At 33.6% G+C, this 23,126-nt stretch overlaps 4 protein-coding genes across 6 annotated transcripts; 1 reads left to right on the top strand and 3 right to left on the bottom strand.

The window, feature by feature from the left end:
* Positions 1-3,080: 3,080 nt before the first annotated feature.
* On the bottom strand, positions 3,081-8,710 carry LOC129896181 (uncharacterized). Of its 2 annotated transcripts, none has more exons than XM_055972021.1 (6): positions 8,165-8,710; positions 7,329-7,429; positions 6,724-6,821; positions 5,194-5,399; positions 4,072-4,119; positions 3,081-3,466 (listed from the first exon to the last, which is right to left on the bottom strand). In XM_055972021.1, exons 1-5 carry the CDS (start codon positions 8,556-8,558, stop codon positions 4,076-4,078), a joined length of 843 nt encoding a protein of 280 aa, XP_055827996.1. In that variant the 5' UTR covers positions 8,559-8,710; the 3' UTR covers positions 3,081-3,466; positions 4,072-4,075. The 2 variants fall into 2 exon arrangements, with proteins under 2 accessions (XP_055827996.1, XP_055827995.1); XM_055972020.1 differs by having other exon boundaries at positions 3,081-3,459.
* A 1,043-nt stretch (positions 8,711-9,753) lies between these two features.
* On the bottom strand, positions 9,754-12,871 carry LOC129895881 (uncharacterized). Of its 2 annotated transcripts, none has more exons than XM_055971661.1 (4): positions 12,040-12,384; positions 10,962-11,348; positions 10,106-10,410; positions 9,754-10,027 (listed from the first exon to the last, which is right to left on the bottom strand). In XM_055971661.1, the coding sequence occupies exons 1-4, from the start codon at positions 12,040-12,042 to the stop codon at positions 9,916-9,918; spliced, it is 807 nt and encodes a 268-aa protein (XP_055827636.1). In that variant the 5' UTR covers positions 12,043-12,384; the 3' UTR covers positions 9,754-9,915. The 2 variants fall into 2 exon arrangements, with proteins under 2 accessions (XP_055827636.1, XP_055827637.1); XM_055971662.1 differs by lacking the exon at positions 12,040-12,384 and adding an exon at positions 12,748-12,871 and having other exon boundaries at positions 9,760-10,027.
* Positions 12,872-15,346: 2,475 nt separating this feature from the next.
* Positions 15,347-19,680, top strand: LOC129896531 (protein MICROTUBULE BINDING PROTEIN 2C). The gene is made up of 5 exons (XM_055972458.1): positions 15,347-15,653; positions 15,817-15,900; positions 18,424-18,765; positions 19,007-19,225; positions 19,368-19,680. Exons 1-5 carry the CDS (start codon positions 15,444-15,446, stop codon positions 19,521-19,523), a joined length of 1,011 nt encoding a protein of 336 aa, XP_055828433.1. The 5' UTR covers positions 15,347-15,443; the 3' UTR covers positions 19,524-19,680.
* Positions 19,681-19,801: 121 nt separating this feature from the next.
* On the bottom strand, positions 19,802-21,561 carry LOC129896533 (protein BREAKING OF ASYMMETRY IN THE STOMATAL LINEAGE). The gene is made up of 5 exons (XM_055972459.1): positions 21,125-21,561; positions 20,720-21,051; positions 20,471-20,593; positions 20,150-20,313; positions 19,802-20,033 (listed from the first exon to the last, which is right to left on the bottom strand). Exons 1-5 carry the CDS (start codon positions 21,210-21,212, stop codon positions 19,898-19,900), a joined length of 843 nt encoding a protein of 280 aa, XP_055828434.1. The 5' UTR covers positions 21,213-21,561; the 3' UTR covers positions 19,802-19,897.
* Positions 21,562-23,126: the final 1,565 nt, after the last annotated feature.

Raw genomic sequence — 23,126 nt, 5'->3', positions numbered from 1 at the left:
CGTATTAAAAAGGATTAAGACAAACAAATTGAAACGTCGAGTAATTACTTACCACAAGTTAAAAAAGTTTTACTTTTCCTTTTTAACTTCGTACTTAATCAAACATTTTCACATAAATTAAGATAAAAAGATAAATATTTTAGTAATTTTTCACATATATTTTATTTTTTAATATAAAAAATACTGAATTCATATGAACGGACTGCCCATAAGTAGTGTAGAATTTATTAAGTTGTTCAACATATATACATGCAGCTTAAGAAAAAGCTAAAGAAATACTTAAAAGGGAATTCGTATATATGCATGCAGCTTAAGAAAAAGCTAAAGAAATACTTAAAAGGGAATTCGTATATATGCATGCAGCTTAAGAAAAAGCTAAAGAAATACTTAAAAGGGAATTCGTAGGTTATGGAAACAATGTAACAGATCAATTGAATGGAGCCAAAATCAGCAAGAAATGTCCATTTAATAATTAATATAGATGCACGTCTGTAATCATATAGAAATAATCGACAAGGTATATGCTGTATAACCTGGACTATGGAAGGAAGAAATATCAATCCAAAAAAAGATCAAATTATTAAAATATATAAAAAAAGGGAAATATATTTAAGTGGTGGCTTGGAAGAAAACACATAATATCAGTATATCACATATAATCATGCCAAAAATAGTGACTTTTCGACAATTCAATCTGCTAATAATACCAAAAACAAAATAGAAAATATTATGTGGTTGGGACAAAATCTTGAATGTTTAATATCTTAGAGAAACTTGCATATATAATGACAATTGTTCTTTGCTTCGAATACGTACTATTCTAATATACCATTTTCTCCATTTTAATTTATTTATTTTAGTCCATTTCAGTGTGTATATATATATATGCACACATATATTATTATTTTTTATAACTCTTTCATTCTAATTTTTCATGTGACAACACAAAATTAAAGATTATTCTTGTACATTCTATATATCTTTAATTTAAGATCATAAATTTTTAATTTTTTTTAATTTTCTTTAACTCTGTATCTAATCAAAATAAGACAAACCAATATCAAGATTTTAAGAAAACCGATATCGACGTGGGTGTATATGTATGCCGACGGGAGAGATGTTTTTAAAATGAAAAGATGACAATAAAAGACTTTTCTATTTATTATTTTTCAATTATTAAATTGTCACAATTATTAGTTTTTTCTTTGCACTTCTAACTCTTTACTTTGAAAAGAAATTTCATTTTTTTTTTCAAAATTGTCCAGATCAGTTTATGAAAAGTTGTGTCATATAATTGGTCAGAGAGGAAATGGATCATAGGAAGTATAACTTTTTAATATTTTGATAAATAAGGTAAGAAGTATAAACATTGATGATTGAGAAAGGAAGCAGCATGACGAGGTTAGAGCGTGTAATTCCAAATAAGTAATGCAACAATTATTCCTTAATTGGAAAATAAAGAAATAAAAAGAGTTTATATATAGGTTATGGACAAAAATCATAAAACACGAATAGCAATTAACTGGAGCCAAAATAATTAGCATGGTTTAGTCTGTTTAAGCATTGTAATTATGACATATGTATGTTTGGAATCTCATATATATATATATATATATATATATAATATAGGGAAGGAAAAGTTGCTTCCTAGCACATCATATAATGTCATCATAACAAGACAATACATCCGACAACTCAACTAATAATACCAATAAAACAACAATATGGTCTCATAGTTGATACAATTTTATTTTATTTTTTGACTTGTCTCCAAACAATTTTGCTTCACATAAATAATGAAAAAAATAATAGCATATATCATATCGTATTCCAAATAATATCATATAAATAATGTGTAATGAAAAAAATTAACCCCTTTGCTTCAAAATTCTACACTAACTTATATCATTACGTTTGCTGCTCAAATAAAAACCAAGATTCGAACAAACTAGGCCCGCGGGCCTACATGCATGAACATTTGTGATTATTAAACATGTTTAGGATGCATTCTGGAAAACTTGCAATTTTTCTTTAAAAGATTTTGTTTGTTTAACTTTTCTTTTATATATATATATATATATATATTCAAATGAAGAATAACATATGTAAGGTATCTTTTTCATTGAGAATCCTTCTTGCACATAAAATGTTCAAAACAAGTACATGAATTCTTTCCACCAGCCTGCTTAAGTACTTTTGGTAGATTCGGTACATGTTTTGTGACGGTGAGAGGTAGAGTTAATAGTTGATGAAGTGGGTGTAAGCTCTACCGTGCTCAAATGAACTATGCAATGAGATTACATTTTATATGTTAATTCTTTTGCATAAACATTTCTGGAAAAAGTGTAACACAATTAATTGTAATGCATGAAAGTATAAACTCTCCGTTGACATGGTAAAAGATATTGCCAGACAAACAATCAGCTATCTTACTAATTTTGATCTTCTATTCCTAAGAAAGGGCAATCATACTCTGTATATAATACTGAAAGAAAAGTTGATGATTGAGAAAGGAACAAACGCTGCATGACAAAGCTAAGTACTTCTAATGTAATTTGGCAATTTCAAACAAGTATCAGTGGTCCACTGGATGTCGATTCAATTAAATGCAGAAGCTTCACTTACCGTTGTCCACACACGCCACTCAAATAATATGCACTTCTCCATATGTCTACATGTGATTGTGTGTCCGTTATTTTGTTTTAGTCGTCTTTATCAGAAAAAAGAAAGGTGACAGTAATAATATGCAAACTTTCTAAAGAACTTAGAATAACGTCTCTTCTCAAAAGTGTTCTAAAAAAAACACATTTGTCAAAGTGTTCCCTCTTTTGACTTTAGACACTGCAGAACTAGATTTCTATGATACCATTATCTTAGTACTAAATTTCACTCTTTCAATTTTTACTCATCCTTCTTCTCTATTTTCATTTACATTTGACATTCAGTACTAATTTTAATAATTTGCTCCTTTTCAGACAGCAATACTGTCGGAGAAGCAGCTGCTGAACAAAAAAACTGCATTCGGAGTACATACCAGCAACTTGAGAAAGGAAAGATAGGGCAGCATTTGAAACTCAACATGAAGCCTGAACTTGAAACTATATGTAGAGAAGCTGATGTAGTAGAACTAGAAGTAATCAGTGATACAGCAATAAAAGGTGAATAATAAGACCACCAAAAGAATTTTAACTTTACACCTCCTAAACGAACATCATTAGGTACCTCCTGACCTCCTCGGCCACCTACCTTATCTTCTGCAGCACCAGCAAAGAAAATAAAAGTTGAAAAAGAAAGAAAAAATTGAAGGAATGGACAAGATGCACGCTGAGGAAGGTAGCAAGTATTCGAGTATTTGTCTATTTGATATGAGCTGGATATATCATGCATGCATGGTATACATCCTAACGTATTTCAATCTAAACTTCTCGAAGCAGCAAATAGCCGATGTTTCACCTTTTCCTGCAGGCTTTCACAAAAAGTTATCAGAATCTACTACTACATATGAGCTTCTAGAATGAACTCCAAGTACCATAACATCTTGACTCGAGCTGAATTTTCAGATCATACTTGGTCGAAATAATCTTGAAAGTCCTCCAAGTGAGATCTCTATTACTTTAACCTTATAACATGGGCATTTAACATAATAATTCCATTTGATATGATATACATATTGCTAAAAGCCTAAAATAAAATCCATTCACGGAGCTGGAGAAAATTCAAATGTCGCAAGAAGATAACAAAAACTCACAAGCTCCAATACTAGAGTACGTACTGGAGCATGTCATCCCACCCTGTCACCCAACTGTCCCCCTCCCAAGAAAGAAAAGCTCATGAAACGAGATGAACAAAATATCCACCTTGTACATTGATTTGGGATGTTCAAATTGGTTACATATAGTAAGTGTCCTCTCACAAAAAAAAAACACATATACATCATGACATGGTTCACATAACTATACCAGAATGCAAAATTCTAACACAGTTTCATCTCAGCATGTCGTGAGAATGGAGATATACAAAAATTTAACTGGTAAAATACAATTTTATATCGAAGAACAAAACTGTGCTCACCTATCTATATCTTGTCAAAATCATCGTCAAAAGCATTTTCCCCATCATCTGAAAAACAAAACAGATCGTCAATGCATAGAAGCTTGATTATTCTCCTTGAATCTGAAGATAATACAAATGAAATTCACTTACAGCAACACAAAGGCTATATCTAGAAATGACCCTGTATTTTCTATCTTGAAGAAACAAAAAGATTAACGCTCTGGGAAGGGGAAAAAAAGGCAGAAAAGAAAACAAAAAAGAAACAAGAAATACAGAAAATCTGATGAGTTAACCAGTTTAGACGACTGATAACTTGGAAGAAGGATAGGCTTGCAATAAGAGGAAAAACTACGCTTTGACTGTCTCATTATTCTTCAAGACCAAAAACTGAGACTTCTTGTTGGTGGTAATCAGATCATAAATATTTAGCTTCTGAGAAATAAATATAGACTTCTCAGGTGATCACTTGTAATATGCAGACCTGTTAGCTACTTTCTAGCCGTTAGATCAATGCTGCTTGGAGAACAAAAGCCAAACGATTGAAAGAGAATATACACTGACCAATTGTGGATGCAAGCAAGCACCATCTCTTATATTTTGATAGGTCTTCTTTTTATGATAAATGATGTATTGATTTGGTCATCTCATTTGTGTTTCACATATCTTATGTGTACATACATCTTTGCCTACAGTAAAATATGTCCTCAAATGCTACGTAAATACCATAAACTAGATGATAGCAAGGAAAGATGATAATCTGTTGACATAAAATAGTTGTCGTCTAGCTTTGTACCATTTGGCTACTGATTATGATGACAATTCTTGACAGGATTGGGCAAATGGACAGCCTGCCGACTAAAATAACTGAAATAGACTAACAATATTATGAACGACCCAAACTGTAAATACATATTTTAGTAAGTCAACGATCTACAGTACAGTAAAGGAAGAGTACAAAGGAATGAAAGATGGCAGGTCCAGAATAATTGTGTCTTATTCATTTTCTATTGCTTTCTTTGGTGGGAGAGAGCAAAGAGCAAAGAAGGACGATGGACGGTATCTTTCCTGATTTCCACAAATAAATTAAATACTATCACTCCTTACACGAGGTGGCAAAAACATGAGATGGTAAACAAGTACCTGGCCCTTCATCGCTTTCCTCTCCGAGAAGAAAAACATCCAAATCCTGGTCAGCAGTTGATGAGGCTGACTTCTTGTTTGTCTGGGTTGTTGCCCCGATCACTGGTTTAGAAGTTGTTCCTGCTGATGAAATATCCTTTGCCTCCTCGACATTTGCCTTTTCAGCAGATATTATTTTCGCTTCATCCATGTATTTCTTTTCATACCTACACCAAATGTAGGATTAAATAATGAAGCTAACTACCAGAGGGAAATCAAAGAAATGCATGTTCCAACTATTTGTGCATGTTCTGGCGGCCTGCTTTTTAGTCCGTTCTAAAAGAAATGTAGCAACTCTTTAATTTCAACTTTCCACATGACATGTTTAAGACCACAAGATTCATAGACATTTTGGTACATTTGACATATCTTTAATTTAAGACCACAGATTCAAAAGACTTCTTTGTTTTCTTAAATTCCATGCCAAGTCAAAATAGGCCAAATAAATTGAAGCAGAGGGAGTATATGACTTCCGATGGTGTAAAGAAGTTGGGCTTTTTACTAAAAATGCTTCTTCAGATTTGCCAAGGAAATAGGAAGATTCCATTGAAATTATCATTCACAGAGTCTTATTCACTGTGCGTCCACAATATATAATACTGCTATCTTCTTACAAACTTCCTTACTTCATCACTGAACTTACGGAAAAAATCTGCACATGCACATATTTGATCAAATTTTATGAACCTGAGAGGATATAGTATTATATCAGCACCCTAAATTCGACAGTTTCATAGGAATGAGAATGACCAGAAAGCTGTAATCTTTAAATGACCAGCCCAGTTCATATCTCCATTTCGATGATTGAAGGTCTAACAATGGCTATATTCTCTTAGGGGTCGTTTGGTAGAGTGTATTAGCAAAAATAATGCATGCATTAACTCGGTGTATTAGCAGTACCTTGTTTGGTACACTTTTTCATGCTATGTATAACTCTATTGTGTATTATAGTGTGTATTACTAATGCCATGGATTTCTAGATATTAGTAATGCAAGGGGATTTAATGCATGCATTAGCATGGTTAAAGACTCAATTGTCCCACAAAATCTTCGTTACATCTTTTACACCATACTTGTGGATGGTATCTTTATAAATAAATATTTTAATTTTTTTTATGCAATGCATGCTATTTTTAATACACTAAACCAAACAATATATAAGAAATATCTCTTCATAATTAATGCAAGCATAACTAATCCAAACATTACTAATGCAAGCATTACTAGTACACTCTATTTAGCATTATTCTTATACACCCTACCAAACGACCCCTTAATACTTGTCAAAAGCCTCATCTTATAATCCTGACAAAGTGATATTACAACAGCTTTCTTATACAGAAGTCTTTACTCAAAATTACAGAAAAAAGCACAAAATAGATATTTAATTATCTGCGCATGTTATTGCAATATATTCCGACAATACAGCATAAGGAACACATTCAGCTTGATGTAAGAAAGAAGAGATTATTTTTCCAGAAAGGTACTTACGGTGCCAAAGGACTGTTAACCAGAACGAAGTAGATTCTCCAAAACTTTCTCTCTCTCATTATGCGTGGGCATATCTCATACCTCAACTTTGAGATTTCCTGCACATAAAGAAAAAAAGGAAATGAACATGTAAATGCTGTTAGTTGACTTAGTTCTACTAACTGCAAAATATATCTTCATCAGAACAGCATAATTCTCAACAGCTTGACCCCAGCCAACTATCCCTCAAATCAAAAAGGTTATAACAGAAAAAACAGAAAGAGAGCTAGAATTATCTGAACCAGTATATACACTCTTCCACCGAGCAGGTCCACTGAAACATAGTAGCCTTCAACTCAATTTTTGAAAAGGAACTTTTATATTTGAAAAGGGTGCAGCCCTCAACACAACTATGATCTACATTGACGTAACAAGTCAGTTTTAGCACTAGGAACAACAAAAATATGACCAACACTAGCTGAGTTCTAAATTCAATAGACCATAAGAGAAGTGGCAGTCAAGATGCCTTGATATTTAGGCTAGATTGAGCACCGTGTAAGTAATATAAAAAACTGGAGATCTTTTCTATACTGACTTTGACCAGGTAATAGCAATGAGAGTCATACCTTGACAGATGAAAGAACAAGTTTTGCATGTTTTTCCTGAAATTCTGTAAGATCCTGCCGAATGTTTGAGACTGTAGGAATTTGAGACATCTCTGACTCATCTGCATACGAAGAGACATTACAGTTAAGCCTGTATCTTCTCACGATGGATGACTCAAGATATCGAAAGAAGGTGCACATGATTTAAGCAGGGAAATGAAAATGGGTAAAAATATATCCACACGTTGTTTGTACCAACCTAATGAAACGTGACACATGTCCTCACATACGCTTTTATTACTAAAGCATAGTTAATTCATACGTATTCTTGCCTTAATTTATGACTTAACCATGGTAAATCAGTATGTTTAGAGTAAACATCGCATAGTAAGTTTCTACCATGAAAATTCAGTAACTAATTACATCTTCATTCTGTTCTGATTGCTCATGAAAAGATTCCCTGAGCTTCAAATAATATGTCCAGAATTATAGTAGCCCCTTACAAGTCACAACACACCGAGACAGAGAGAATAGATATGAAAATAGTAAGTGATTGAGAGATCGGAGACGGCTGGATCTGATTTCTTCCAATTTGAAGATTAAGCACAATAAAATGAATAGACTTCCAAATTAAACGACAACAATCTGCTAATACGAAAATGCACTACAGAAATTTGCAGATTAAGCACAACAAAGTGAATAAACTTACAAATTAAACGATAACAATCTGCTAATACGACAATGTACTACATTTTTCTGTGGACTCTTTTTCAGAGATGCTGGCAGCAATGCATGCATTAGAATGAACACGCGACACACACACACACACAGAGAGAGAAAGTGAGCAGACCAAGTACCTTTAAGTTGAAAATTCTGGAAGGTGTTCCTAGTGATGCCCTTAACGAACTCTCTCAAGTCGTCAGTGACTCCAAACTTTTCGAGATCAGCCGGCGTAGGAGCAGCCGAAACAGTTTGAGGGGAAGTTGAGTAGTCCACAAGGCTAGAGAGGGCGGGAATTTGAAACTTGATCTGGTCGGCGCGTTTGGAAGCTTCGGCAACGATCTCCTTAGAGCGCTTAGAAGCTTCGGCGGCAATCTCCTTTGAACGCTTAGAAGCCTCTGAAACGGCTTCGGATAACGTGGAGGAGCCAATACTGAGCTCCTGTGTACGCTTAGCAGCTTCTATAGTGAACTCCTGTGATCGCTTTGCAGCTTCCTCCGCGAAGCTCCGTGCCTTGTGCCACAAATCCATTAAAAGCCCCTTCGAACCTTAAAAGAGAGCCTATGAATGAAATCGAATTAACTTATTCTAATTTTGCAATATTTATTAGATTCAGTGTACCCATATAATACGAAATGATAGACTGGGGGTGAAGTCTACCCTATTGACGGTGGAAGCGTGTAACGAGGTGCAGCTACGAAAGAGAGTTGACTTTGAAATAAATGTTTTGTTTATAAAATCTGCGTAAAATTTCCATATGTATGTAATCATCCCGGAAGAGAAATCTAAAAATTATGAAAAGGAGTAGATTAAGATACATACGAGCTTAATTATTGTGTAATTTTCTCTCTTACTTTATGTGTTTTCATTTTTTAAAAAGATTCTACCGTAATTTTCTGTTTTTTCACATTGTCTTGAGACACAGAAAGTCTTGCCACATTTGTTAATTATCAAAAGTATCGCTATGCATAATAAATAGACTTCAAAATGCCCTATTTATGAAAATATCTCTATTTAATTTCATGGTTTAATTGTGTCTAATAAAATATGTTTTTTCATAAATATAATAATACTCGACGAAATACATAAAAGAAGATGGATAACAATACAAAACACCCTTTAAAAAGTTGAAAGAAATGAACAAAAGCAAAATGTAGTTTATTTTTTAAAATGAATCTTGGAGTTTTACTTTTCTCTTCCTTCCTTGTGGACTTGGTATTTTGTTTTCTAAGGAATCGGGTGGATCTGATATGGTCCATCATATTTGTTCTCTGGGTGGATATGCATCATGGACATCTGAGTCAAAAGCAGGGCAAGATTTACCTTGGCCAAACTCCGAAGGGTGTCACGTGACACTATTTGTCAAATTTTCTTATTCGAGGTAAATAAATAATGATAAAATGAAAATACAAGCCAGAAATACTAAAAGGACACTACTTGTAAACAAAGCTGCACATTGGCTTGGTCTCATTTTTCTTACTCTCACACTTTCAGTAGCTCACTTATTTAAATGGTGACACCACTTACGAAAAATCATGCAAACGGCACTGGTTAAAAGTACCTATTATGAGTTTATTCTATTTAGAGAAGAACAACGCCGACAAACTTTGAGTTTATTCTATTCTGAATCTTCAGTGTAGTGATTAAGCATTAAAAAGTTTGAAACCTGTTAGTTTGAGTTTTAAAGATCTTTTCTGCATGATATAACATGGCTGTTGACAATTGATTACTAAATGTGTGATGTCCAAGAAAGATGACTGAAAAACGGGAAAGCTTTTAATGTCCACAACAATATTTCAACATGTCTATGTATGGTCTATATACCAAGAGGAGTGAAGATGAAGGACAAGTAGCAGAAACCGCTATACAACTCTGAAAACTAAATAAATCAAAATTTGCAGAAACCAAAGCACGTTCTCCAGCGACAACTTAGCCTTTTAAACTCTCTCTTATCGGCTACCACCATCTTGGCAGGGCTGCCGGGCCACTCTGAGGTTAGTCTGTTTGATAAAGAATTAATTTCAGTAAACATTCGAGATTGAGGTTCATGCATGAGAAACAGTTTAGCAGAAACTTACATAGGAAAGGCAAAAGATTTTGTGCTGTTGGTGCTACTCGAGCGAATAGAGATGTTATCATGACATTGCTTCGTTGCTGAGACTACAAGATTCATGTCTTCACGGTCTGGAAGCTTTTCAGTGTTCTGATCTGCAAACAATGAAGCTAAACTTCTTGGCATTCCATCTTCAGTGCTGGTGCTGTTTTCAGCCTTTGTATCTGCTGGTCCTTCTCTGGAAATTGAATCTGCTATACCACTTTTGTTACAAGATGCTTCCTTGGAGACAAACTTAGACGCCATCGAGACTAGTTTCAGCTTTTGATCCTGTAAAAAGAGGTAAGAAGTCATGTCTGCTCTGTCGTTTCCTTCTTTTACACTCTTTAATAATATCATTTACCAATGGATAAATCATAAAAAGAGACTTTCATGGTAGTTGGTACATTAAATTATTCATGCTATTTACTTAACTGCAAAGATGAGAATGCTTAATCAGTTCAAGGTTTCCTTGAAGGAAACTTAAGAATGAGATGTGATGAATTAGTTCGCCTTTCCGAGTTCCAACGAACTAAAAAAGGCTAAAGAGAGGAGATCACGTCCAATCAAATGTCAGCTGTAATTGTGCTATAATAAGAAACTTAAGATACGAACTGGTAGAACTTTCTGAATGACTCAGAGAAAAAACTAAAAGAAGTAAAAAGAAATATGAAAAAGTACAGCAGGAACAACTAAGAGTATCATTATTAGTACCATTTTGAGGAACATCTGGCAGATTGTATGATTCCTACCTATCTAAGAGTTCTCAATTTTGGTTAGGAAGTGAAGCATTACCAACTGAAACAGAACAAGCCAGGAACAGCGAAGTATAGAGAAAATACCTGATTCTCTTTTTGATCAACCAATTCTCTGTCCAAACTCGGCCGTTTTGGAACATCATGGCTAAAGGAAATGGCATCAGCAATCTCAGTAGCAGCTTTACCTTCCATCAACAGATTTTTAGAGTCGTCAAACTTCTTAACAATGCCCTCGTACGATGCAGGCTTGGATTCAGAAACTCTGTTCTCTAATTCTACACTGTTGTCCAACTCATACTCGAGCATGTAACAAATATTATGGTGGTTCAATTCACAATTATCCAAAGAACATTCTTCCCCATCCATACAGTTTTCCTTGAAAACTTGATGATTGCTGTCTTGAAGAAAAACAACTAATTCGGGTAGTTTGCACTCCATATAATTCAGATTATACATTGCATCTCTCTTTCTCTGCAGTGGATAAAAGAACTATCATTTTCTAACATAACAGCATTTACATGGAAAAACTACAGTACCATACATAATATAATGAATTTGACTCAAGATCTCAAACCTACTGTGCACTACTACCCATACAATCAATAAAACTTGAGGGAAGACTTAGGTTGATAAGCTGTCGACATTTTAAGGAAAAATTACAGAAAAGATCTATTATTAAGCGAAAGTCACCAACTCTTTTGTGGTATTTCAAGATAACTTTAGACATAAAGCTTCAAATTTTATTGCTTCATATGACATCTTTTTCTGAGACGGACGTGATAATGACAAGCAATGTCATTCCAGTTTTCTTTAGGAAGCAGGGTCACAGAACATCAGCATATGTTTACAGGAAGATCATAGTCTTACACCCATCAAGAATCCATCTTATAGACCAAAAACTAAAATGAAAAGAAGCTAAAATCTGACTTCAGAGTCCAAATTTATATGATGATTGACGAATGTTCGTTTTAAGCATTAGCTTCGAGAATATTGCAAATATATCAAGTAAATAAGAAAAACTGTGATTAGTATGCTATTTAAGTCCTACGAAGTTCAGTAAAGAGATTAGCAGCCAACAAGAAGCAAGGAGTTGATTGAAAGGAGAACACTAATGAGTCAAAATTAGTGAATACTAGTTAACAAAACAACATAGGTGACATACCATGAGGGCTTATGGGATGTCTGCATCACCAGAAAGTGACATACATCTTCATGGAAAAAAAGGGCTTCACCAATTAGCACATAAATAAATTCACTAAATTCAAACATTTCCTACCACCAAGAAGTCAAGAATGGAAGTAATAAAGATTAAAGATTACAAAAAAAAAAAAGAAAAAGCAAGGAGCAAAAAAATATGATACGAATCAACAAACCAAGCATCTAACCAAACCAGTGAAAGTGGAGAACCAACTACCGAGGCAGAGTAGATGACCTTAGATTACAAGGTCTCAACTCTCAACTGTTTCTTATTTTATATCATTTAATTAAAGGCATACAATTAGATTGAAAAGCTCTGAAAGATCAAAATACTCATGTAGCGCAGATATATAATTTCTTTTTTTTTTATAAATGTGGTGTCTCATCTAGTATTTTTTTATCTCTGTTGACAAGACCCTTATAGTTCTCAATCCACTTCATTGACCACTAGATCACACTCTTGGTGCATTGCGTATATATGCTTGAGGAGTTCTCTACAAATGATTGTTCAACAATTTTTAATTATTCACAACTACATCTCCTAATACATAAATATTCATGACAACAACAAAGAAATACTAGAGTCCCCTTCATCCAACAACAAGAAAAACTAATCCTTAAATAATTTACTTACACGAGGAAAATGAACATTTGAATAAATGAAGAAAAATACCTTTTTTTAATCAACAACGTACTGATTGTAACCTGCAAAGAAGCCATATACATATACAGAAATTCGTGAATTGGTGTAGAAGATATCACAAAGAAGAGTGAAGACGAAATTGAAAACTAACACTCACTTTGTTAATATCAATTTCACATATTAGGAAAAAAGAAGGTGAATTTATAAGGAAATCTTAAAGGTTTACTCATTTCCTTATTCATGGTAGTACAATTAATGTAATTTGTTATTAAAATCAAATTAATGGTTACGTTTATTTTTTCTTAGTTTTTGTGTCAATAGGAAATTAATCCTTCACTTTTCACTTTTGGAGAATTCTTTGCGTGGGGAATGCTTAAATTAATTAGCCGACGAGAGCAGTTCTTGTTAGTTAGAAGTACTGAAACCTTATAACCATAGAATTAAAATTTCATAATTGGCTCTCTAAAATATGCTATTATACTTGTAGGGTCCTTTGGTTCGGCCTACTAGGGACAAAATAATTAGGTCATTTTATTAGTAAAATAATGGCTACATAGAGAATCCTGATTTCGACTCTTGAATTTGAGCAAATATTAAAAAGATCGGAGGTTAACACCTTGTTTGGATGGTTGTTATCCTGTTGCATTGTTTTGTAGTGTTAGTTGCAAGAGATTACAGAGTAATAGTGCAGCAGAATAGTAGATCGATATATTTTCAGCCATTGTTAGCAATGTAGTCGGAATCGTCGGTGTTTGTTTTCTCAATTTTCGGTGAGTCTTCTAAGCACTCAAAAATTCTCTCTGAGATGACTTAGTTTTTTAAGAAGAAATTTCGTGCTTAAGGGCCCAATCCGTGATGCTCTTTATATAAAGTTTTATCATCAAGAATAGTTTGAGAAGTTATTGCAGATATAAAAAAGGTACGAGCAGTTACTATAGATAAGGCGGTTTCAAAGTTTATGGACAGTTAATAGCAGTGAGATTCCTTTGTGTACGGAACATGGTAAAAGTACTTTTAACTAACATTAGTTTAAATATCATATTTGGTTTAATTATTACTTGAATTTTTTTGTATTGTATCATTTAAATCCATCGTTAGGTAAGGACAAAAGGTCTCATTTCATGTAACGACTGATTTGATGTGATCGCGTAATTATTTTTATATTTTCTTCTCATTTTGTCTTTACTTATAATTCAATAATCATATTTTATTTTTTACCATATTTTATTTTTACAGTAACTCTACTCCATACCCTATTTTTATTGTAGATTTATCATGCAAATTGTTGATGTGTGACATTATACAACAACGGCGAATGATTCAATATTTTCAAATATTGTATTCATTAAAAAAATATATACCATATAAGATAATCCAATATAATACAATATGATGTGAAATATTATGTAACAAGCAGAGTTTAAGACATAATAACCTCCTCGATAGTTTCATATTTTGTCATTATTTTCTACCTTGTCGAAAGGTTGTTAAATTTTTGCTTAACACAATTTTTATTTATTTTCAGGGACCATATGCCCGATAATTTCCGACTGGGAAAGCATTGAATTACTGATCATATAAAAGATATTTTAGATTGTACACAATATTTTGATGTTTAATGCCAATAAATTAGGTGGAAAAAAAATGAAAAGATAGAAGCGTTTGGGGTAAATTTTTCTAAAAAGGAAAAATATTTCACCTTAGGAAGGAATAAAGTCATATAAGATGATTAGTGAAAAGTCATATAAGATGATTAGTAAAATTGGGTACTCCATATTAAATATTGGTGATGTCTCAAACTGATATAAATTTAGAAGAAGTGAATGATTGTTTTAGATTTAAGTATATATATATATATATGTATATATATATATATATATACTGATAATAAAATATATTTTATATTACTGATATAGTTTAATTAATATTTTTTATTTTCCAGATGATTAAGTCAGAATTGTTATAAATATAATACGTCTTTTTATTACCCACATAAGTTTAACTCGCTTTCATTTCTTATACCAATACCAACATTTGCATCTTATATCAAGCAACTTTTTATCCCAATCACAAACTTCCAAGTAAAGTTATTAAAGCTGAATTTGGGAACTTCTAGTGATGTAGCAGCTAAGATAGGTACAAGTAGAAGCTACTACTATATAACAGGCCGTCGAGAATAAATAACTGAAATGTTACTTAGCCTAAATAAGTACCCTCGAAAAGTTTGCCTAGTTAAGTACCCTAAAAAAGTTTGCTTTAGTGATATTAAATTATTAATAACACCCGCAGAATGGTCGAGTTAATTAAATGATCTTCCAATTCGAAGTCTGCCTACTTTATCAATCGAACTCACGAGCTTGTTACATTAGCGCAGCCTTGTGCTCATATCGACTGCGGTTTCCTTGTCAATTTTTTTTTTCCATTAATAACAACATGTTTGCACAATTTTTTCTATTCCTTGAACATATATTTAAAACGAGGCCGGCCAGCATATGGTATGGACAGTGTTTGGCTCTGATACAAAGATAAAACCGTAATTAGTTAGAAAGAAATGGGTATTTTGGTAAATTCATGATTTCATTTTAGTTGTAACGTCCCTTAAAGCATAATGAAATGAAATTATTTTTGAAAAGCCAAAAATATAGTGAATATTTCCTTTTATAAAGTCTGAGAAGAATCAAAGGCATTTCAAATTTCAGTATTCTCAGAAATTGACAAATCCGACAATGTATGAGCCTCAGCAGTTGCTAGATTTGCAGGACAACAATGGCGGTTTCGGTGCCGGAGCTGACTCCAGGTCTTGGCTTTCCGGCGATGACCGCTCCCCTACTGTCCGGCGAACTGATTCTTCTCTCTCTAATTCGGCTGCCGGAACTGTTGACCGCACGCTCTTCAATGACCTCGTCCAGATCGTACCTCTTGTTCAATCCCTCATTGTAATCCTTTTTTTCTTTCTGGGTCTGCTTTTTCAGTATTATGTTGAATTTCTTTTTTAAAAATAAAAAATTTACCGAGCGAGCAATGTTTTGCCTGACCCAAGTTGTTCTCTGATCTTGAACGGAGTGTGAATTTTGATTTTTTTTCATGTGATTTTTACAGGATCGAAAGGCGAAGTCTTCATTTACTAGAAGGGGATCAATGACCTACACCAAAACGCCTTCAAGAGAGTCTCTTTACAAGAAGGTAATTCCCTCTCCCACTCCCCCCTACCGACCATATTTTTAGTCTGAAATCTAGAAATGATAAATTAATTTCAACTTGCTTGCAGTCTTTCGTGTGTAAATTTCCTTTTTTAATGTTTGTTTATATAGATAGAAGCAACGATTAATAAACCCCAGTTCCGTGGAAACTCTTCCCATAAGATTATGCTAATTAATGTTTTACCTTCCTGGCAGAATTTTTCATAGGATATATAGAAATTGCAGCCTTTTGTAGATTGGGACTTTGGCATGTTGCATTAAATCTTAAGATACCCCAAGTAAGTCCCGGTGGACTGAATATTGACTTAACTTGGACTGTAATTTCAAAGAGATGTTAACCAAAAAGATTAGGGCTTATAAGAGTACTAAGTAAAAATATTGTACGCATAAATCAAATTTCAGGTTGATCATAGCGTCATACCAGAAAAAAGGAAATAATACTAAGTACTTCATCCATTTTTCTACCGAATGCTTCGAATTCTATACTGAACAAATTTTGTTAAGTGTCTTTACTTTACTGATATCTTTTGAGTAGCGTCAAAGTTAAAAGCAGGATGCAGTTTGCTTTAAATCGAATAAGCTGTCTAAGCCAGAATTTCAGTTTGGTTTAAGTCTCAGACTCAATTTTCACTTAGGTCTCGTTGAACTAGTGATTGAATGTCTATTCAAATATTGTTAAGAGTACTTTCACCAAACTATTTTCCAGCTTGACAGCAATATAGACCCAGATTTATTCTCAACACATGGAACCTTTTGTATTATGGTTTCCTGCTTCTCATTGTGATGGACTCCTTGACAGTCAAAGTCTCTGCATTCAACAGAATAACTTTTATTTGGGTCCATTCTTTGTATTTTTGTATGTCTCTGTGTAAGCAAGTGAGGTACCAGAACTTCTAGACTTGCCAGGCATGGAGTCTTGTTGGATCTTAACCCATCCCAATTTTGGCTTTGTCCTGATACTGAAGGCTAGTCCCATGCTTGGATGTTCCCACTTGATGAGAAATAAGTGTTTTTATTGAGAGGTCCCTCAAACTGAAAGAAAGTTTGAGATGAAGTACTAGAGATGTTTGATATGTTACAATGTTGCAACTTCGCAATCAGTGCAAAAGAATCTCTTCCTAAGTATCTCACAGTCAATTGCAAACAATCTTGTGAGGAAACATATATCTGATACAGTTCTTAGAAGTCATAAGTTTAGTATTTTGACAAAGCGATTTGTGTTCATCTGAAATCTACTTTGTCATGGAGAAATCTGTTGGAAGACAGAAGACATCTCAGTCAAGCAAAACTTAGAAAGTTCAAGAAAGTAACCAGAAACGGCATGTTACTTATGCAACTCCTTACAATCCTTCTGAAAATTGCATTTCTTACTTTTCTTTTATATATTGATGCAACTGTAGCAAGTAAAATGTCTAGCATCTAGTTTTTTTCCATATAACTGAAGTGTCTGGGCCAACTTGTTGGCACCTCGGCTAATTCCACAGGATATGTATCACCTCCCACCAGCAACAGATAGTGGGTAACTCTATTCACCAAGGCTACAACAGATGGGAAGAATTCACCTACTATTTTGAAATCACCTCATAGTTCTCAATCCCCTTGGGTGCTCAGTGCTCTAGCAACTAGTATCTTCCTAAGACTAAGAAAGTGAATTATTATACATTTATGTAGGGTGCTTGATTTTTAGATCAAGTGTGTGAGCGTTCTTTCTGAATACTAATAATGCATAGAAGTCAGTTTGTCGTTTGCCTGTACTTGTCATTGGTGTTTAAGACCTCAAGTGGTTGTCCTTAGAGAAGCTTTAAGTCTTGCTCAGTTGCTTGTTTATTTATGCCTGGTTTTTAGTTGTCCTGGCTACTACAATGGATGCTTATATTGTTGGTGGTCATCCATTTTGGGATTTGAAACTAGGGTATAGTTAAAAGATGGGAATTAGAGGCTGGAAAACAAGGTTCAAATGCTAGTTACCACTTACCCATGCAATGGCAATGTGAATGTTACCAGAGCATGGAAAAATAAGAATACAAACCTTCTTGTAATTTCACTCTCAAGAATTTTGTGGATAATTACTGTTTGTATGGAACAATAATGCCAGGCATCCTCCAGATTCATACACGCCAGCACAAATCAAATTTGTGGTTTCATCTAAACAACCTAAATTAGAGTTTGCATCAAATGGATTTAATATCCGACTCTATAAAAATGCCTTTAAATGTATCATTTTCCTCCTCCAGCTCCATTCTTCTCTCAGGTTAGTAGGTCAAGACATCTCCATCAACTTGCTACAATAAATAAGAAGTCAACTTTATTTCTGCTGAAATTGATCAAATATTAGGCATTGCAGTTGGATTTGTTGTGCATGTGAATTAACTTCTCATCGCTTGCATATTCTTCTTTGTAAGGTTGTTATGCAAAGCAAATTTGCTTGCTTATCTCTTGATTGCATGCAAACTAGCACTGGTTTATTTTGGTCCATTACAGATGCTAACGTTGACAACTGCTGCAGACTTCTGAAGCAGAAGGAAGGAATGCAGCTCAATCAACGAAAAAGCATAGGGACCAAAATAAAAATGTTGGTGGTGACCAAGATGGATGCTCAGATAACGTTTCAATGCTTTCCTCAAGGTCATATTTGTCAGAAAAAGATAGAGAAGAATTGATGGCTTTGAGGGGACAAATGGAGGATTTGCAAAAGAAATTATCGGAGAAAGATGAACTTTTGAAGGAAGTAGAGATCTCAAAGAATGAAATGGCTTCTATTTATGCTAAACTAGATGAAATGAAGAAGGAATATGCAGAAAAGGACTCTTTACTCAAATCGACTCAAGCGCAACTATCTGATGCAAAGGTAATATTTGATGTCATCCTGCACTCTTCTGTTTAGTATCGAAGCAGATGCCAACTAGAAGTTTCAAGCAATACCTTATGCTTTCCTGAGGTGTTCACTTTCACATTACTGCACCTTTAGACTGACTCCTACTACTAGATCACCACTTAGATTGTGCTCAGATTTCCCGTGATGTTGTCCATTATCTCCATAATTTGATGGGTGAACCTCCACTTGTTGTCTTCCTTTTTGCTCTTCTTAGGTTAAGCTAGCTGACAAGCAAGCAGCTGTGGAGAAGTTAGAATGGGAAGCTACGACTTCCAGCAAGAAAGTGGAGAAACTACAAGAAGATTTAGAGGTGGTGCAGCAAGAAATTGCATGTTTCATGCAGTTTGTTCAACAATTGACAAAGAATGGTTCTAGGGCTTTAGCTGAAGATTATGATGTTATCCCTTACTTATGCGACAAGAACATTGAAACGGTAAGCTAACAATTACCTTCACCTGGTTATACTAACATTGCTATTAAGCACTTGATATATCTTTTCAGCTTCTTTGTTTGTTAGTAAGTTACCTTTTCAACTTCTTATGTTGGATTGTAATTCTCAGATTTGTTTTGTACAGGATCTGCCAAATGAAATAGGAATGCAGGAAGTAGAGTTGGCAAGAGAAGCTTATATTGCAGCAATTGCTGCTGCTAAAGAAAATCAAGATGAAGCATCTTTTTCCGAAGCTGCCAAAGCAAGATTATATCTGCAGTCACTTGTTCTAAGAACATAAACATGGATTCTAATTGGGAAATTGTCAGCTATAGTTTGTATTAATTACTATGCACATGATGTTGTTTAAATAATTAATGGTGACCGTAAATCTCTCAAGTATAATTAGTTAGTAATGTGCTGTTATTCTGAACAGTGAACGGTGTTGTTGAGTGCCACTTTTTTCTTGTGGGGTTGACCCTCCCACCTCTATATTGATGTATGCATTTCAGTTCTCTCTCTCATTACTCGATTTTGTTGCTGGAAATAAGTAAAACGTACTAAACAAGGAAAAAAATCTTGATCAACGAAAGAAAGATGTATATAAGTATTCTTAGAGAGTTCGATGAATTCAGTAAGAAAATGTCCTATGGGGAAAAGGGGGAGAACAAGGTGTCAAAATTTGCAGCAGTGATGGCGCACGCTGCACCAAGCCTTATGCTTCCCCAAATGTGGGCCGCCTTCTTCTTCTTCTTCATCTTCTTCAGGTTTCGGCATTTGAGCTGGACTGCCCATCAATTCCCAGCCCAACCTGCAATTGTAGCAAAATACCCGTCACTTATTCTTGTAAAAAAAAACAATCAGATTATTACATTGATACTTGTTGAATAAGAGAGTTTCATAATTTGAAGAAATGGCTATACTTACACAGGGAAGGCAAAGGAACCAGTGCTACCATTGGAGTAATTAGAATCACTTGATTCCGCAGATGGAGTTGTTTTGTTTTCACAAACCTCACCTATGTGACTGATCTCTTTAATGACAGCAGGTGGCCATTCGTCTTCCATATCATTGCTTCCTTTTCCCTCACCCTGCCAACAACATGTAGTAATTTGTGAATTCTAAAAGGCCCGAGTAGAGGATAAGTGAGAATATTGTTGATTATCTGAAAGAAAATGAACGCCAAATACATAGACAGTCCCTTTTTCATTTGAACACCTAATGTATGTGCCTAGAGATTGCACTTGCCTTATCGTCTGTAACGGGAATCTGTTCTTCAGCTGATTCATAGCTATTTTCTCCATCTACAGAGTGGACACTGTCGTTTTTACTCTGAGGGAGAAATTCTGGTGCATTCTCTACATATTTAAGCTGTTTTTCAACAAATCAAAACAAAAAAATTTGATTACTGTTGAGAATAGTAGTACAGTAATATTTTTACACACGTGAAATTACGGGGAAAAAAAAGTGGAGGAGAAATTGGAGAAGATTTATTACCTTCCTACAAACAGGCTTTGAAGTTAAGTTGGCATGGTCAATTTTCTGGTGAAATGCTTCCGATTTTCTATCTTCCACTATATGTATTCCTCCATCGTCTTCAAAGCAAAACACTATATAATCCTCTTCTGAGAATCGAGGCCAGCTCGAGTCATTTTCTCCCTTCTCTTCATCCTTCTCTGCTGAAACCTTCACAGTTTCTTTTTTCCTCTGTTCCATTTTCTTATTCAACTTCTTCTTTCTATTCCTTCTGCTATCACCAATCGGATCGAAAACCATTTTCCTATTCGGTTTCTGAGGCGTCATTGAGCAAAACTTATTCGATTCTTCCTCTACACATGTACCAATAGATCAAACAAAGTAACAGAAGAAAAACAAAAAGTAGAGCAAAAAAATAACAATTACCTAAAGGGAACCTGCAAGCATAGAAACAGGATACCCAATCTCTAATTCGCCATCTTACAAGCCTGGTTACTGTGTATGGACTGTTCATTCTTATTCAATTAACAAACAGCAAGACAAGGGGAAGTTTGATTATTATTTTTTTCCTTGAAGAAAGGTAAAGAGAGAATGTTAAGGAGAGGGAGTTATGGGATTTTTGAATTTGAAAAGAAGGAATTAAAGGAGGAAGATGGAAGCATGAGAATTACAGTTGTATATACAACTACTAGTATCCCATAATAATGACGGTTATAATTTCCTCTAACATGCTATTATTGAGAGTAAAACGTGGAGATGTATATGGCAACTTCTCCACACACATTTTTTGGGGCAGGAAAAAGAGAAATGGAGAGGGATTAAGGAATATTCTTACCAACAACAACGTGAGAGTTAGATAGTAATTGTTAAGATTCTCGATAATTTCTCCATTACTTTTATTTTTTTTTATGTTAATAGAATCCAAATACGAAAGAAGAAAAGAAAATCTAGTGCTTTTAATGCTACACGTGCGGTCGTTTTTGGATCACCATATTCTCGTGAAGGCGTTGAGTTTCAGCTCTTTCAAAATTTTAAACAGTGTGTGTTTGTATTTATTTTTTTTTCCATGAAGTCGATTGCTAAATTTGTAAATTTTTATTTTGGTCCTAATCTGTAAATTGTATATGTAGGGAAGACTCTATAGTCTATTTTAGTAACAATTTATTCACATCCAAAATTTACATCAAATTAATTTATTTTGTATGACTATTTGAAATCTTTTCACGAATATAATAATTTTTAATCTTATATGACCATACAATCATTTTAACATTTAAATATTTTCGGCATTCATCTTGTAGATATATTAAACTTTAGCGATCCAACATTTATTATACAACAACAAGATATCCACTGAAATCTCATAAAGTGGGGTTTGGGGAAGTAGAGTGTACGCAATCCTTACCAATATCTCTTTGAGATAGAAATATTATTTCCGAAAGACCCCTTGCTCAAACAAATCAAAGCAATATTAAAACGGAAAAAAAGATAGTGTGTACCTTGATCTTATAGGAGTATTTTGTAGAACTTACATTACACTTTGTTAGTCATCCTTTTGTCACATACCACCCTTATAACAATTCTCCATTTAGAGTGTGTTTGGTGTGGATGAATTTTATTTTATTTTCATGTTTTTTGCTTAAAATATTTTGGAAAATATTTTTTTTAGAAAAACAACCTAAGTAGGCGTTTGGTCATGCGATTTCATCTTATGATATGAAATTAATATTTGGACATGCGATTTTACGTTGATTTCATCTCGTGATTTCATACCATGAGATGAAATCCCAAATTCACCAAAAATCATGATTTGAGAATTTCAAATCACAACATGAGATTTTTCTAATATAAAAATTGACCCACAAGTTTATATTTTGTAAAAATAATCCATATTTAATTTATATATATCTATTAGCCATTTGTTTCATATGTAAATAAAATTTATAATTCATATCATTACTTTTAAAACCGTTAATATTTCATATAACAATTATTCTCTCCAATATAAAATTTATTTTTACTTCAAATCAATTCTTAGTTTACCATTTATATTCACCAAATTCATTATTTTTGATCAAATTTATTACTACTTCATTCAAATTAATGTTTAATAATAATAAAAAATCCCATCATTATATTGAGTGAAAAGGACTAATCACTATGATCTGTGCCATTAATTGTAAAAATAATTTTCTTAGCTACTAATAACTCGAACACCACGTCTTATGTTCAATTTTATTTTTTATTGAATTAATTAAGATTTGATCAATAAATATTGTATTTTTTAGAATAACTTTGTGATAATGTATAATGTGATTTTATAAACTTTTGTTTATTTGGTAAGATTGTATAAATAATTGGGACAATTTTGATAGTTTTACAACTTAATAGAGTTTTTATGTTTATGAGAAAACATACAACATAAAAA

The sequence above is a fragment of the Solanum dulcamara genome, chromosome 7, assembly GCF_947179165.1.
Source record: "Solanum dulcamara chromosome 7, daSolDulc1.2, whole genome shotgun sequence".
NCBI lineage: Eukaryota > Viridiplantae > Streptophyta > Magnoliopsida > Solanales > Solanaceae > Solanum > Solanum dulcamara.
The sequence above is the reverse complement of the archived record's forward strand: the minus strand, read 5'-3'. Positions and strand labels throughout refer to the sequence as shown.